The sequence below is a fragment of the Panicum virgatum genome, chromosome 3K (assembly GCF_016808335.1).
Source record: "Panicum virgatum strain AP13 chromosome 3K, P.virgatum_v5, whole genome shotgun sequence".
Lineage (NCBI taxonomy): Eukaryota > Viridiplantae > Streptophyta > Magnoliopsida > Poales > Poaceae > Panicum > Panicum virgatum.
In genome coordinates, this window is record NC_053138.1 from 41,549,658 (window position 1) to 41,565,452 (window position 15,795).

General features: G+C 44.3%; 3 protein-coding genes and 1 long non-coding RNA gene across 7 annotated transcripts; 1 reads left to right on the plus strand and 3 right to left on the minus strand.

Annotated features, from left to right (window-relative positions):
* The first annotated feature begins 6,247 nt into the window (after positions 1–6,247).
* LOC120700923 (protein FAR1-RELATED SEQUENCE 5-like) lies at positions 6,248–9,388 on the plus strand. The gene is made up of 6 exons (XM_039985120.1): positions 6,248–6,372; positions 6,669–7,165; positions 7,256–7,641; positions 7,726–8,186; positions 8,314–8,578; positions 8,667–9,388. Exons 1-6 carry the CDS (start codon positions 6,337–6,339, stop codon positions 9,386–9,388), a joined length of 2,367 nt encoding a protein of 788 aa, XP_039841054.1. The 5' UTR covers positions 6,248–6,336.
* Positions 9,389–10,082: 694 nt separating this feature from the next.
* LOC120701462 lies at positions 10,083–10,895 on the minus strand. The gene is made up of 3 exons (XR_005686110.1): positions 10,784–10,895; positions 10,398–10,709; positions 10,083–10,313 (listed from the first exon to the last, which is right to left on the minus strand). It is a non-coding gene; the product is annotated as an uncharacterized LOC120701462 (long non-coding RNA).
* A 308-nt stretch (positions 10,896–11,203) lies between these two features.
* On the minus strand, positions 11,204–13,741 carry LOC120699198. Of its 4 annotated transcripts, none has more exons than XR_005685300.1 (9): positions 13,240–13,736; positions 12,979–13,131; positions 12,543–12,888; positions 12,320–12,455; positions 12,113–12,243; positions 11,983–12,039; positions 11,806–11,887; positions 11,573–11,736; positions 11,204–11,472 (listed from the first exon to the last, which is right to left on the minus strand). XR_005685300.1 is itself a non-coding variant. In XM_039983087.1 (9 exons), exons 4-9 carry the CDS (start codon positions 12,327–12,329, stop codon positions 11,227–11,229), a joined length of 696 nt encoding a protein of 231 aa, XP_039839021.1. In that variant the 5' UTR covers positions 12,330–12,455; positions 12,543–12,888; positions 12,979–13,131; positions 13,240–13,641; the 3' UTR covers positions 11,204–11,226. The 4 variants fall into 4 exon arrangements, 3 of the variants coding, with proteins under 3 accessions (XP_039839021.1, XP_039839020.1, XP_039839019.1); XM_039983087.1 differs by having other exon boundaries at positions 12,314–12,455; positions 13,240–13,641; XM_039983086.1 differs by having other exon boundaries at positions 11,573–11,887; positions 12,314–12,455; positions 12,979–13,021; positions 13,240–13,741.
* Positions 13,716–15,360, minus strand: LOC120700924. The gene is made up of 4 exons (XM_039985121.1): positions 15,073–15,360; positions 14,289–14,648; positions 13,773–13,911; positions 13,716–13,720 (listed from the first exon to the last, which is right to left on the minus strand). Exons 2-4 carry the CDS (start codon positions 14,643–14,645, stop codon positions 13,716–13,718), a joined length of 501 nt encoding a protein of 166 aa, XP_039841055.1. The 5' UTR covers positions 14,646–14,648; positions 15,073–15,360.
* Between the last annotated feature and the right edge of the window lie 435 nt (positions 15,361–15,795).

Below are 15,795 nucleotides of genomic sequence, written 5' to 3' on the forward strand. Positions count from 1 at the left end.
ACTCGGATATTCCACCAATCACAAAGGGTACCGCTGCCTTGACTTACACTCCAACAAGGTTCTCATCTCCCGCCATGTGGTGTTTGATGAAACCTCATTACCATTCTCCTCGCAGCCTACCACACCTGTGTTGACACCCAAAATTGGCAAATACCGGGGTTCTCTAAACTGCTCAGGCGAACTGGTCAGACAGGTCATGTAAACTGGTCATACCAGTCTGCGTAACTTTGTCAACTTGCCGATTGGACTGCACCATTGTATAGATCTCGTCGAGATGATTGAAATGCATGTATGGAATGTCCAATTTGGAGTCCGGATGAGGAAGTTATGCCTCCTGGAAGATCTGCACCCCGGTCTGACCGGTCAGACAGGTCCAGGGCGGTCAGACCGGTTCGAAGACCGGTCAAACCGGTCCCAAACGCCTAATCCAAACTAGGAGTTGTATTTTGGCACGAGATTTGTTAGGGTTTCGACTCCTAAATGGTGCAGACCACCCCACCCTATAAATATGAAGGATTACAGCCGATTGAGGGTATCAAATATATTTTATCTTTTTACCTTTTCTTTATCCTAATCTTTTCCCCATGCTGTTCTTCCTACGTCTCCATGGCATTTGAAGACGCCCTAGCTGGCCTGCCGAACCTAGGGCAACCCAAGGTGCGCTTGCCCTGATGGGATCCCTCCCGGGCGAGCGTTCATTGGATCTTCGTCGGGCTCCCAGGCGAAACCGATCTGACCGGCCGCCAAACTGGTCTGACCGGATCTCGCGGAGGTGCTGCAAAGAGCGTCACTGTGTGCTGCACATTCGAGTGCGATCGTGTGTTGGCCCCAAATCGGCATCAACACACTTTTTGGCGACTCCGCTGGGGAACAAGAATCAGACTATCATGGCCGATTTGTCAAACCCTAGCAATCCAATATCATCTAAAGAACTACTTGAAGAATATCGGCGAGAATACGACAAAGCAATCGAAGATCTACTTTTGTCTTGCTTTCGTACAACAGAGCATGGAGTCGTTAAGATAAAGGAGTTGCAGGCACCATCTACCATCGATGTATTAATGGAGATGCAATCTTTAGGTACTTTATCTGACGTTCTATCTAATTTTGTCAAGCATTTGATTGATAAGGAAGATAGTTCAGTTGCAATTCCTATTATTCAAAAGTCGGCCATTGAAAAGCCAACTAGTAATTCTTGCGAAACTTTGTCTAATGTTGCTAGTCAAGATACAATTCGGCCATCCCAAGCCGAAATTGTCAAACCAAATTCCCCTAGCAAGAGCACAGAAACTAAGTCTAGTACTTCTACACTCTGGGGGCAACAAAACAAAGTCAAAGGTGCCGGTTGTACCGCAAGGTGTTGCCGGTTCTCCAACCGGTCTAACCGCCTCTCCTAGGGTTTTTAGAATTAAATCAAAACCTAAGATGGTTAAGTCCAAAAAACCCGAGATAGTTGTTTGGAAAATAGTTGAAGCCAAAGGCCGTAGAGAACATCAAAAGGAAAAGCCGAAGCCTATTCATGGAGAGCTTCCGGCTAAATCCAAAAGGAAAATTAATGTCAATGATGCTAGTCGGCCTAAAAATTTCAAGCAACCAAAATTTAATTCAAAACAAAAATTCTATGAACAGAATTGGCAATGGTGCAATCCTCACATATCAATGCCGTTTCCATCATATAGAGCACCTCTACATGTGCCATGGGAATTTTATTTTAATATGCATTATTCTTATCCTCCATGGTTTTATAATTTGTATATGCAGTTTCCTCCTAGATATTTTTGTCCAGATTATATTATATATAAGGAACCGGCAATTAAAAAGTCACTGTCTGCCAACAATGACCATTATAATCATAAAAATTGGTCTGTGTAGAAAAAGAAATATAAGGTGACTAAACAAGTCTATCGTGTCAAAAAAATGGGAGATTAACCAAAAATTCAGATTTGACACTAGACAAAGAAAAGCCGATTGTTGAAGAAATATTGGCTAGTTTTGTTAATAAGTTTATCCCCAATACAGATCACACTTCCAAGAATATAGCTGAACAAAAATCAAGTTCGGCTGGGGGGCAAGATGATCTCGAAGCGACTGGTTATGATGGAACTGGTCTAACTGGTGTTCAAACCGGTTTGACCGGTTTTGACACTGATAGAGAACAATGTGTCACGCTAAGAAGCAAAGGGATGAAGAAGAAGCAAAGCTTTGCTGGATTGCTACATAAATATCAGAAAATAGCCGAGCAAAATAAAAATAATCGGTTAGGAGTTGATCAAAGTGGGAATTCTTCATCACCAAAGGCTAGGCATCAATGGTCATCGCATTTTTCTTCATTATTTATTCCGTCGATGCATATGCCATGGAACACATACTCAGGTATAACGAATCCTAGTCCATGGTGTTGTTATAATCCTTGGTTGCCATATTATGACTATCAACATTCTACTTATGCTTTACCAAGGAGTTCTGACTTATATAATCGGCCGCCATGGCTGTGTCAAAATTTTAGTTACTGAAATAAACTCATATGTTCAAAGCCGAAAATAGTAGTTTCATGCATGTAGTATTTTCTAGGATCTTGTTTCGGCTACAATAGCATCTTTGAAGAGTTTACAAGTGAAGGCCGATAATCTTTTATCACCCTTAGCACAAATATATGGCCGATGTATTATTCATCATCGTCCTTAGATAACTTTGGTCCATAGGAGTGTTCTTTGGCACGCAAGATTTGCCAAAGAACAGGGGGCATATGTTGACACCCAAAATTGGCAAATACCAAGGTTCGCTAAACTGTTTGGGCGAACCGGGCAAACCGGTCATGTAAATCGGTCAGACCGGTCTGGGTAGCTTTGTCAAATTGCCAATTGGACTGCACCATTGTATATATCTCGTTGAGACGATCGAAACACATATATGGAACATCCAATTTGGAGTCCAGATGAGGAAGTTATGCCTCCGGAAGATCTGCACCCCGGTCTGACCGGTCATACTGGTCTAGGGAGGTTAGACCGGTTTGGAGACCAGTCAGACTGGTCCGAAACGCCTAATCCGAACTAGGAGTTGTATTTCGACACGAGATTTGTTAGGGTTTTGACTCCTAAAGGGTATCCAATCGCATCTATCAAACACATTTTATCTTTTTACCTTTTCTTTACCCTAATCTTTTCCCCATGATGTTCTTCTTATGTCTCCATGGCGTTTGAAGACGCCCTAGCTGGCCTGTCGAGCCTAGGGAAACCCAAGGTGCGCTTGACCTGACGGGGTCCCTCCCGGGCGAGCGTTCGTTGGATCTTCGTCGGGCTCCCCGGCAAAACCGGTCTGACCGGATCTCGCAGAGGCGCTGCAAGGAGCGTCGCTGTGTGCTGCACGTTTGAGTGCGATCGTGTGTTGGCCCCGAATCGGCATCAACAACCTGCTACGGCCGATTTTGAGTTTCTCTCAGATCACACTGACTTTGTACCGGCTCCAATAGGACCCGTACAATCTTTGCCTGCAGGTACACCCTTGGCTCCAGTTGCATAGCCACGTGCGGCCACGGTAGCGCCGCCACCAGCTGCACGGCCACGTGCGGCCACGGTCGCGCCGTCTCCTACGCCCTCGGTGCAGCCTGAGCCGGGGACGCCCCTTGTTGTGGATGCTCTGGCTCCTACACCTTCATTAGGCATGTCCCCGGCAACTGTGGCACCCACGGCTACTCCAGCTGCTCAGGTGGCCGCTACTCCAAAGGCCGCGGCCACGCCCTCTCCTGCGCAGCGTTCCTCGACTCCGCTCGTCTTCATTGAGCGGTCGTTGCCACGTCCACCCATCGCGGCCTCGCCACCGACTGGTTCTCGACCTCTACGGAGCTTCGTCCACGTCTACTCTCGACGTCTGGTCAACGGGCTGGTTCCTCCACGACCTCTTCCCCATGGTTGTGTCCCGATACAACCGGTGTCCAACCAGCATGGGATGACCACTCGCGCAAAGAGTGGCCTTCACTTCCCGTCCATCTACATCGCCTCGTCACTCTCTCCAGTTCCCCGCTCATACCGTGGGGGCCTTGCTAACCCCAATTGGCGTGCCGCCATGCAGGAGGAGTACGACGCTCTGTCGATGAACCACACATGGGATTTGGTTCCACGGCCGCCTCAGTCTAATGTTGTCAGTGGCAAATGGGTCTTCAAGCACAAGTTCAAGGTAGATGGTACGCTTGAACGGTATAAAGCTCGTTGGGTACTCCGCGGATTTACACAGCGCCCAGCGGGTACAGTTCGGTTGTCAAACTAGCTACTGTTCGCAAAGTTTTGTCCTTGGCGCTCTCTCACAGCTGGCCTATCCATCAGTTGGATGTTAAGAATGCCTTTCTCTAAGGCAATCTGTCCGAGACAGAGTACTGCTTCCAGCCTACTGGTTTGGAAGACAGTGCTCATCCAGATTATGTATGCAGGCTTAATCAATCTCTTTATGGTGTTAAGCAAGCACCATGAGCATGGTACAGCCGCTTCGCCTCCTACATCATTCAGCTTGGTTTTGTGAAGGCCAAGAACTACACCTCACTGTTCGTCTATATGTGGATGACATTGTGCTCACTGCATCATCTCCTCAGTTGCTTCGCCGTGTCATCAGTGCTTTACAGTAGGAGTTCTCGATGAAGGATCTTGGTGAGCTCCATCACTTCGTGGGCGTGCAACGTTCTGGTGCTGGTCTTCTTCTCTCTTAGCGGCAGTATATGGTGGATATTCTTGAGCGAGTTGTTATGTCTGATTGCAAGCCATGCGCTACTCCTATTGACACAAATCCGAAGCTTCCTGCTGATGTTGGTGTTCCAGTCGCTGATCCTACGGATTTTCGTAGTCTCGCCGGCGCTCTGCAGTACCTAACTTTCACTCGTCCAGATATTGCATATGCAGTCCAATAGGTTTGTCTCCATATGCATGATCCTCGGGAGCCCCATCTTGCTGCTCTCAAACGGATTTTGCGGTACATCCGAGGCACATTACACCTGGGTCTTCTGTTGCGACCGTCTCGTCAGACTGATCTTGTGGTATACTCAGATGTAGATTGGGCTGGTTGTCCGGACACTCGCAAGTCAACCTCAAATTATGTTGTCTTCCTTGGTGACAATCTCATCTCTTAGTCCTCCAAGCGCCAGACTGCAGTCTCTCGTTCGAGCGCTGAGGCAGAGTATCAAGCGGTCGCCAATGCCGTGGCTAAGGTATCCTGATTGAGCCAACTTCTAGTTGAGCTGCATGTTCCTCTCAGTAAGGCTGTCTTGGTTTACTGCGATAATATCAGCACTATCTACATGTCTGCCAACCCCGTTCATCATCAACGCACCAAGCACGTCGAGATTGATCTCCACTTTTGTTCGGGAGCGTGTTGCTACAGGAGTTGTCTGCGTTCTACATGTTCCTACCAGCTCACAGTATGCCGACATCTTCACCAAAATCCTGCCGTCTTTGGTGTTCACGGAGTTTTGGTCTAGTCTGAACGTACAAGCTGCCGATGATCAAACTGCGTGGGAGGGGGGGTTTGACATTGCATATGTGTGTGTGATGGGCCCAGGCGTGTGTTGCGCCTAAGCCAGGGCCGGCTATTATGTCAAGCCTGGTCGGTTAGTATTGGCAGGGATCCTGCCTATATATATATATATATATATATATATATATATATGTATATATATATACGGTACCTATACTTTATGGCCGGCTATAGAATACCCTATTCTACAGCCAGTCCATCCGACCGTCGTGATTGACCGATCATCCCCTGAGGTTCCGTTACCATCCGGCACAGGTGGTGCCTCCCGCTGATGCCGAGCCGAGCGGAGCCCACGATTGGGAGGCAATCGAGCGAGCCGGGGGGGGGGGGGGGGGGGGTACGACGAGCCGAGCACGGAAATCATTACGACAATAACTACCGCGGCATCATTACCGCAAGGGGAGAGGAAGCATCGTCGGGAGCGGCACCCGTTACGGCATTGACGACATTAATCGACAAATGAGAATTTTCAGGCCGGCGACTCCTCCTTGCTATCCCTGTGCCCTGTTGCATCACGCTCCTCATACGCAATCCAATTCCATGGATTACGTAACACAAACAGCCTCAGGAGCAATTAGCGCATGCTGCACGGCAGGTGACTCTGCTACGCCGCCTGCAATGGTGATACGATCTGGCCTGCCAACGAGGGAATCGGCAGAATCGATGGAGTTCCGTTGTTCGGCTCTGCCGGCCACGCCACAGACGCACGGCACTGCGCCGAGTAGTCATGATGAGTCGCCATGCCCAGGGCCGTTGCCTGCTATAAATCCCACAAGGTTGGCTCAGGTGACTCCGCTGCAAGCCGTGTCCCCGGGAACCATGGCAACGCCTGAAGCGGAGAGGACGTACACGCACGTAAGTGTGCTGATCCTGAACTAATTTTCTGATATATCTGATTGGTTGCACTAATATTGAAGATAACAAGCGTGACTCATATATCATATCTAGCTTGTTGTGAGTAGTACTAGGAAACAGCGATGCATGAAGGCAAAAAATGTTTTAGCATGGTTTCACGCTGTTTTTATTTCGAGATTAGATGGAAATAGCTTCTGAATTTGTGTACCTTGTATCTGAATGAATGTTGCTAGTTTCAGGCTTGTTTTTTAGTGATTGGATGGAAATAGCTTATAAATTTGTGTTCATTTTCTCAGGATCCCTTGTTGCCAGAGACAATCGTGCCAAATGAGGAGTTCCGTTTTGACAGCAAAGATGAAGCCGAAGAATTTTACAAGTTCTACGCGGGCAAGGCAGGATTTGGTGTTCGCATAACCAGGACTAGAACTACTGTACTGGAGTTATCGTGTAATAAACAAGGGCACTGGGATTACTACAAGCCGGGTGAGGAGAGGGTACGTGAGAGAATGTCCATGAGGTGTGAGTGCAAGGCTTTTGTGAAGGTTAAATGGAACAAGAAAAAGGACTATTGGTTCTTTGAGAGGAAAAGGTTGGAGCACAACCATCCACTGCATCCATCACCAAGTGTAACGCAATACCTGAGGTTGAAGAAGAACAAAGACCCAATAGTCATGGAGGTTGTTGATCAGATGCATAGGTGTGATGCTTCCCACAACACTACAGTAAATGTGTTGTCTGAGTTATATGGTGGGAGGCAAAACTTCACATTCACTGAGATGGACTTGAGAAATAGGTAACAAATTTTATTTTATTTTTTGTTGAGCATGACATTGTCGAATACATGTAAGTGCCCTTGATGTGATAAATTCTTTCATGAATTCAGGAAAGCTGCAGCTGCGAGGGAGGAGAGGGAAAATGATATACCGAAGCTGCTTGAGTTCTTTAGTGAGATGAAGGGCCAAAACGAATATTTCTACTATGAGGTGCAGGTGGATGAGCAAAATGTGATAAAGAATGTGTTTTGGAGCCATGCCAGCCAGCGTGCAGAATATAGAGATTTTGGAGATGTCGTTACATTCGACACGACGTACAAAACCAACGTGTATAGCATGCCTTTAGCTATGTTTATTGGGTCAAACCATCAACTGCAGAACGTCGTGTTTGGGCAAGCACTGTTGCAGGACGAGCAAGCTAACACTTTTGAGTGGCTGTTTAGGGCATTCCAAAACTGTATGACTGGAAGTCGCGACCCAAGATGTATACTTACAGGTGAGAAATCGTTGAAAATGATTTTCTTGAGTACCCACAAAAAGATGAATGTCTGGTAACTTTGTGACCTTTATTGTGTTACAGATCAGGATAGCGCAATGGCGGCCGCGATCCAGAAGGTATTCAAGAAAACACAACACAGGTTGTGTCGTTGGCACATGCTGAAGAAGTATAGATGGGAGCTGAGAAAATTGTACAAACTACATGACGGTTTGAATATAAAGCTCCTCACTGTAATCAATCACCCTTTAACACCTACAGAGTTTGAGGCAGCATGGAAGGAGCTAGTGGATGAGTATGGCTTACAGAAGGATGATACTATTAAGGGGCTTTGGGATAGTAGGCACCTGTGGGTTGCTGCTTACTTCAAACCCTTGTACTGTGGGAGGATGACCTCTACACAAAGAAGTGAAAGTGTTAATAAGATGATCAAGAGTAGTGGCTTCACAGGACATATGACATGCATGAGTAAATTTGCACGCAGGATGCTAGACTTCATTCAACGCACAAACCACGCGGCGGCTGGAGAAACCCATTGGTCTCAGGTAAAAAAATGACAATCATTTTTTGTATCTAAATTACCATCAATATTTTTACAAACTTCTTTTGGAATTTATAACAAATCTATTTGTAACTGAGACACATTGTTTTATGTGGTTGTATATGAAACAGGCTGGTAACTTGCGGTTGACAATGCAACCCTTTGATGCCCATTTGAGCAGGGTGTATACACGAGCTGTGTACAAAAAGTATAGGGAAACTTATATATACAGTACTGCATTCCGTATTGATCCTCATCCAAACGAGGTTGATGTTTACCTAGTGACACACACAAATCAGTCATGGAAGTATGCATGGTTTCAACATTCATTCAGAGTGGAGGCTGATGTAAGATTTGGGACATATACGTGCGAGTGCAAGACATGGGAGCATACAGGTAATATAGAGGTCGTTTTAAAAAAGTTTCACTGTAGAATTTGTTAGTTTAAGGTGGTTTCTGACAATTGTGGATTTGCTTATTGTAGGATTGTTCTGCGCCCATCTTATTAAAGCCTTCACACACCTTCAGATTGACAATATACCTTCAGATTATATAATGAAGAGATACACTAGGGGTGCGAGGAGTATGGTAACATGGGACAGACATGACATAGTGACAACAGAAACGGCATGCGAAAGTGAACAACACAAAACCAAGAAGCTAGTAGAAATCGCAATGACGGCTGTGAGGGCATGCCGCAAAACAAGTTTTGGGTTTGAGAAAGCTTGTGAACAGATGACTGCATTAGCTGAGTGGGGTGAAGCTATTGCAAGAGATACTGGGCCATCAAATAGGGGGGAGTGTTCATATTCCCAAGGTGGGTCTTCTGGAACTGAAGATGAACCTCAAGCTAATCAGGGTGAACAGGATGTGGCAAATGAACCTGGAGGCCAACCGCGTGCTCCACCAATTCTAGATGAAATCCAAATCTCAAATTCTGCACCAAAGGAGGCAGCTACAAAGGGTAGAAAGCGTGGTGGGAAGCAAGTTGTTAATGATGATGCAAGCACCAATAAGGCAGAGGGGAAACGGACATGTGGATACTGTGGATTTTTGGGACATTATAGCACAAGCTGTGATCTTAACCCGGAAAATGCAGGAAAGAAAAGAGGAGCCAGCGGGAGTCTGCGGGGCAAGATGGGACGGAAGAGGGGGAGACCACCGACCAAAAGGCAACTGGAAGACGATTTTGATGATGTGGCATAAGGCGTATACATTGATAGAATAATTAAATTGGGATCAATGATTTTGTTTTACCATAATTTTCAAGCGCTTCGTGTTTTGAAACATTGTAACAGATTACTGTGTTCGAACTAAGTGTGTTATGTTTATTAGAATTTGCATACCTCATGTTAGTTCTGAAACTGAATTCTCGTAATAGTTTACTGTATTTGGGGAGCATTACTGTTGGAACTTCATGTATTTGGAGAGTTTTTGGTTGTCTCATAACAGTAAGTTGCCACTTCTCTGTTGGCTTACTATATTAGAAGTCTCATAAAGTCATGAGAAATTTTGATGATATTGGTTCAGGTAGGGCAATCTGTACGTATAAAATTGGTGCAATTTGATCCTTAGCTAGTCCAAGAATGCACAGCACTAAGGAGATGAGTGCATCATGAAAGATTTGTGTCCATGATGAGATGAGTGTTTTGTTAGACTTTAATTTGTTGTTTATTCAATATTATCGTAACCAAGTTTATGTTACAGAGAATCCCTATATTAAATTAAGAGGCCTTAAAACCTGAAAGGATAGCTTTTCTCCAGCTAGTAACGACTGACAAGACATCTGGTAATATGAGTAGAAATGAAATTTGTGGCCAAACTGACAAAAATAGTGATATGACAAATCAATTGAACTGGAATAAAAATAGGGAAACAGGTTCCATGAAAACTTTAGTACAACCTCTGGTGTCCATACAACCAACATGAAATAATTTATTGTGGGCAGTAGAAAAACAAGTGGCATCGAACTTATTCACTAGTACACATTTTGTTGGAAAACAAGGATCAATGATGAGGATCACAGGCGAGGCCTATATGCTTCGAGTCCAGCAGGGAGCTTCTCAATCTTGTTGATCGGATGGTAGATGCCATAGAAGAGGAGCTGAGACTTGTACTGCCATATGTTTTCCTGGATTTTGTTGTGGAACAGGATGAGATGGAGGAATTAAAAGAATAGCAAGTGATGAATTTGGTGAAGAATGATAAGCCTTACTGCTAGGATTGGAAAATGGAAAGATTCACCATTCCAAAGCTCCATGAATTTAAGTGCAAAGAAACCGCAATCAATTGCGCGCGTTTGTGAACATACATCTATGATGGGACGCTTGAATCTAGTAAACTGTTTTATTGTGGAATTCGTAGCCAACTGGAATAGGAGATTGAGCCTGTGAATGATTCGGTCACCTAGAACTTGATGGTAAACTTTGTGGTCTTCTGGGCTAGAATCCAGAACATCTATGCGGTCATGTATGAAGTTGATACAGTATATGCTGTAGTGACCCTCCTCCATAACCGGCAAAAGGAACTAGACATGAAAAAAAAAGTTTTAAGGGAAACAAACTTGAAGCTCAAATTCATGAGGTTGACATGTGCACTTACTAGTTTCACTTTGTTTGGATCAACATGTTCAATATCACGTTGTAAAATGGCGAGGGCTTGAGGTGATTCCCACTGAGATATGCCTTCACCTTCCTCTATATTGACATAATCCTGCCTGTGCCATGAATGGAATAAGAGAATATAAAAAAAACTGTTGAAATGCTGACTAGTGCACGTGACATTGGTCTCACTCACCCCAAGCTCTAGAGATAAGAAGACCCTGTATCCACCACCATCAATCATGTGGACTGATTCATCATGACTCATGCAAGCAACAAAGTAGGACATGAATCTGGTGCACAACATCTTTTCCCCCTCAATGAAGGAAGCTAATATGTCTGATCCACTGAATTCCCTCAAGTCGGTGCGGATGAAAACATCACTAGTATGTAAGGGATGATACATAAGTGCGTGTTTGAAGCATGTAATATTTGAGAGTATGATCATAAACAGTACCTTAAACACGTCATTCTACATTTGAACTTCTTTCTCACAGCAAGTGCCTTGGACAATGGAACTTTTGCTCGTTGTGGATCACCTTTGAATGGTGACACATACATGGCGGGTCTTTTTGTAAGCCGTTGTGGCCTAGGATTAATAGCTGGGCAGTGGGGGATGTCACCTGGAGTGCAAGGCCGGAAAAGAATAGGGCCGAGTGCATCATCGATGCTACTAATGATTCCTGCCGACTGTGCACACATTCAGGAAAAAAATGTTGTCATAAGTGCATTGACGAAAATGTAACAAAGTGGATGATGTACGTGTGAAACTAAGGTGGTAGATAAGGACCTCATCTGGCACTTGTTTGGCAGTTTGTGCAATGACATTCGCTTCTGATCTAGTCATTTCAGCCGTTGCAACTTGTCGGGGGCTGGTAACAGTGGTATATGCATCAGTGACTCCAACTAGGGAATCCACATGTGAAGTTGCTTCGTGGACATTATCATGAGTGCCTGCAGGTGATATGAAATAAATAGCAGGTGAAATCTTAAATATATATAAGAAATAAGAAGACAACATACTGCCGATGGGCAAGGATGGTCCAGTATCTCCTTCAGCCGCTCGAAGAGGCACGACACGATCAATAGTAACATCTGTGGGAACCTGCATGTGAAGAATCAAATGTATGTGTGAGGATGTCCATGGCTAATGCTAAAATATTAGAGATGCTTATTTGAAACACCAGGTGAGTGTGTGACCTGAGTACAGACGGGTGAAAATTCACCTTCAGTTTCATTGCCAACCTCAATATTCCCCTGGAGAAGGATGGGGAGTTCGGTTACACAAAGAATGTGGCAGTGAACAAAGTAGTCAGGTTCAGTAATTTACACCGGGAAAATAGAAACTAGCAGTGGCGGCATTGTGCATGCTGTCGACGGGTGGTAAAACTTGTTCTTTGGTCCTGTTTTGTTGAAATTCTGCAGTTGCAGCCTGATTGAAATCCTGGTTTGTGTGACCACCTGAAACTCGTGGGGTTAATGAGGGGTAATGAATTTTTTAATATGGATTTTTTAGATCTTTGGTTCTCACAACTACCAGTTGTCATGTGACTTACCAGAAGACAGCTCACTTCCCCTTACTTCAGATCGACTAATTGGCATGTCAGATACATGTTCAGACCCTCTGTTTTCCAGACTATTGTTATCATGCATGTCAATGTCATCGGCTTGAGCTGCACGCATAAAGTAATATAGAGAATGTAAAATACAAGAAAAAAATAATCAATCCGAACTCTGTGAGCTCGAACACATGTCACTACCTTCATCACAAGCATGGGTCTGGTCATGATGTTGTTGATTGATGTTGCCATTCACCTCATCATGCAAAATTGTTCGCAGAGTGTGAACGGCTGCCTGATGTGCATCCCGTAGTATCTGTTGGCCGATGTTCATATAACTTGATGCTTTCTTAGATTTAGCTTCAAAATTTGCCAAGACCAGCATTGCCTGCATCTTCCTTGAACTGGTACCAATCTGAGCAACTAAACTATGCACTTCTGCTTGCATACTGGAGAAATGTGTTGCGGCCAATGGGTCAATGTTTACTGGGACTTCTGAAGATGAGTGCTGAGTCCTATGGTAGCAAGTATTGATGCTGTTCCTAAGCTGCACACAACAAATAAAATTGTTAATACATATTGGAAATTACAGAGTGTAAATGTAAATAACACAAGAATACTCACTAAAAGACCTCACCGGTAATAGCCCAAATGTAGCCTTCCCTTGTCGGTCTTTCATCCTGTCAGCAGTAATTATCTTCTTAATAACATTTTGATCAAAGTACTTTGCGCGAGGAGTTTCAGTGTGTGCAATCTGATATTTGCATTGGAGGTTGTCAAGATACAGTATCTACATAAAAATCGAAGGCATGGGTAAAAATGTGGTCAATGGAAAATTTCAGTAAATAAATTTAAACTAGTCAATCAATCATATGGGTGGCAAAAATAGTATACTCACAATGAGAAATATTGCACATCCTGAGAGCGATTTCTTTGTTCTGTCAGCCCGCCAAGTGAATGCAACATCTTGAAGGTCATCCACAACTGCTTTGCACCAGTTCAACCCTGGTAAGCAAGTCAGGTCCCTAGTCAAGTAAACATCCTTGCACCTGATGTTGTTGTCTGTGCTTGGGAAAAGCAGTTTGTTACAAGCAATGATGAAGAAAAATCTTATTGCCATGTCATCATCAATCATGGCAGATCCCATATTAGAATCATCCTCCAAAATATTTTGGAGATGGCTAGCATGCATGTCTTGGGATTCTTCTAGACCAACCCAAACCTTGAAAGCAGAGAACTCCCTAGATGCTTGGTTGTGTGAATGGAAATGTAGATGTTCACCACTGTCTGGTAAACCAAGCACTTGCATGACGGCGTACGGGGTGACATGGATTCCCTTGTCTTTGGAAATATTGATCACCATAGTGCTGGGGTCTAGCCTGTCCAACAAGAACTTTAATAGTTCTCTGCTCTCTAACCTATCTGCCGAACCATGAAGGAGCCCGCCAAAACCCATTTCTTTGATTCGCATACGCTGGTTGAACGTTAGGTGGTCGACAAACCAGTTGAATGCCGATGGGGCGCATCGAACAGTAGGAGCATGAGCATACTTGACAGGGTTCTTCGCATGCTGAAAAGGTGCAGATATAAAAGTGGAGTGAGTTGTGAAAGAACCTGGGTACAGGGTAGATGACACGTTACCACAATGTTTAGGTACATTGCAAATTAAGGTCACAGAAAATTCAGATTAACTAACAACATCCCTATAACCCTGGTATTTGTGTAATTCATTGGAATAGTAAATTATATGGTTAACTTACCACAAAATTGATCAGTCAATGTTACAGTAACAACTGAATGGTGGGTGTATTTTTTCTACGTATGCTGTATGAGAAATAAAGTTATTCATAACTAATTAACATGATTACAGTAACCCAAAATTCATAATGTGATAAATTATATGGTTATTTCCATGGACCTAAAAGATCAACTAAATTACTATTGTACCTTGCCAGTTGCATTGTCCGCTACACTCGCATTGACGCACTGTTTCTTGGTGACAGGTCGCCTCGGCAGAGGTTCCATGAAGTCATCATCATCATCACACTGAGGAAGATCCCTGGCACTGCTTGATTCGGCAAGAGATCGTTGAACAATCTTGGCTGGTGGTTTGCAACTGATCTTAACCACGTTAGCATTGCGGGCATCAGGCGGTTGAGGGGCTGCTGATGATGGTTGTGTCCGTGCATCAACACCAGCAGATGGTTGCGCAGCTGCCCCGGTGATTGTACTGACATCGAAGTTCCATTCACCTTGTGTGGTCTGGACTGAGAATGCTTTTAATCTCCCCTGAATTTTCCTCATAGCCTATTTGAAAAGTAGTGTATTATATTTTGTATTACGAACACTGGTAGAATTGAAGAAAATGAAACCAGGGGCCATGAATGCACCACATAATTAATCGGCAAAATTATATAACACAGATGATGATTGACGTAAATTTCATACTACAACCAAGCTCCTAATTATAAGGTCATTTTATCAGTTATCACTGTGCAAGGTCAGTGAATCCATAATAAAAGTTACAAGAAGTATGCCCTAAGCAGCTTGGTGTTTTACTATAAGATCAATCAAAATAATTGCCTGCAAAAAAATATATGCAACCGGGGACCATATGCAACCTACGGGTATCTAGCTTCAAGAATCAAACAAAACTGTGGAGACTTCCGTGCGGTCAATTTTATGAAGAATCGTTCCCTGATTTAATTAAGCTTGTACACATTATGCTTACCTTGATCTCTTCGATGGCCTGGATGGGGATTGGCGATTCACCCAATCGCAAGGGGCTTCACGCACGCTGGGGTCAATCTCAGCAGAGGGAGCACAGGTGGACTGCTGGGTACCGATTCAACTATGGGGCTAAGGGCGGAGCAGGCCAGGGTCGTCGCCGGAGAGTTGGGACTTCTCCGGCAGGGGAGAAGTGGCCTTCCTGTAGCGAGTTGGGGCTGGGGGATGAAGCAGAGGATCGGTGATTTTGACGAGCGTATGCGGAAGCTGCGGCAAGAGAATCTCCTCCTGCGATTCCAGAACGGCATCACCGCCGGTGAATTTGTGCATCTCTTCCTGCTCGGCGAGAGAATCAGGAGATTTACCGCTCGGCAATTGAATCATGAGATTTGGTGGTGTTTTCGCTTGAGGCATTGAAAACGAGAGCAATTTTAGGGATCAATAATTTGTTGGCGTAATGAATTATTGCACCGGAGGATGCTCGATGAGTCGAGTGGAGCCGCACGACCGAAGAGCCGGGTCGAGCTGTCGAGCCTGGCGAAAAGAACCTGGCTATAGAATTAGTTATTCTATAGCCGGCCACAAACAAGCGTCTATATATATATATATGTATATATATATATATATATATGTATATATATATATCTGTATATATATGTGTATATATATATATGTATATATATATGTATATATATATAATCTATGTTTAGCCTAATCAATCAATCAA

What these genes read in the sequence shown, in the direction of transcription:
- LOC120700923 (XM_039985120.1), top strand. Translation starts at nt 6,337, where the DNA reads ATGGCAACGCCTGAAGCGGAGAGGACGTACACGCAC. An exon ending in CGGAGAGGACGTACACGCAC is followed by an intron (nt 6,373 to 6,668) that starts GTAAGTGTGCTG and finishes TCATTTTCTCAG; the next exon opens with GATCCCTTGTTGCCAGAGAC. An exon ending in CCCAAGATGTATACTTACAG is followed by an intron (nt 7,642 to 7,725) that starts GTGAGAAATCGT and finishes ATTGTGTTACAG; the next exon opens with ATCAGGATAGCGCAATGGCG.
- LOC120699198 (XM_039983086.1), bottom strand. An exon ending in CTAGTTTCTATTTTCCCGGT is followed by an intron (nt 12,040 to 12,112) that starts GTAAATTACTGA and finishes ATCCTTCTCCAG; the next exon opens with GGGAATATTGAGGTTGGCAA. An exon ending in TTTCACCCGTCTGTACTCAG is followed by an intron (nt 11,888 to 11,982) that starts GTCACACACTCA and finishes CTTCACATGCAG; the next exon opens with GTTCCCACAGATGTTACTAT.
- LOC120700924 (XM_039985121.1), bottom strand. Translation starts at nt 14,645, where the DNA reads ATGAGGAAAATTCAGGGGAGATTAAAAGCATTCTCAGTCCAGACCACA. An exon ending in CGGACAATGCAACTGGCAAG is followed by an intron (nt 13,912 to 14,288) that starts GTACAATAGTAA and finishes GCACCTTTTCAG; the next exon opens with CATGCGAAGAACCCTGTCAA.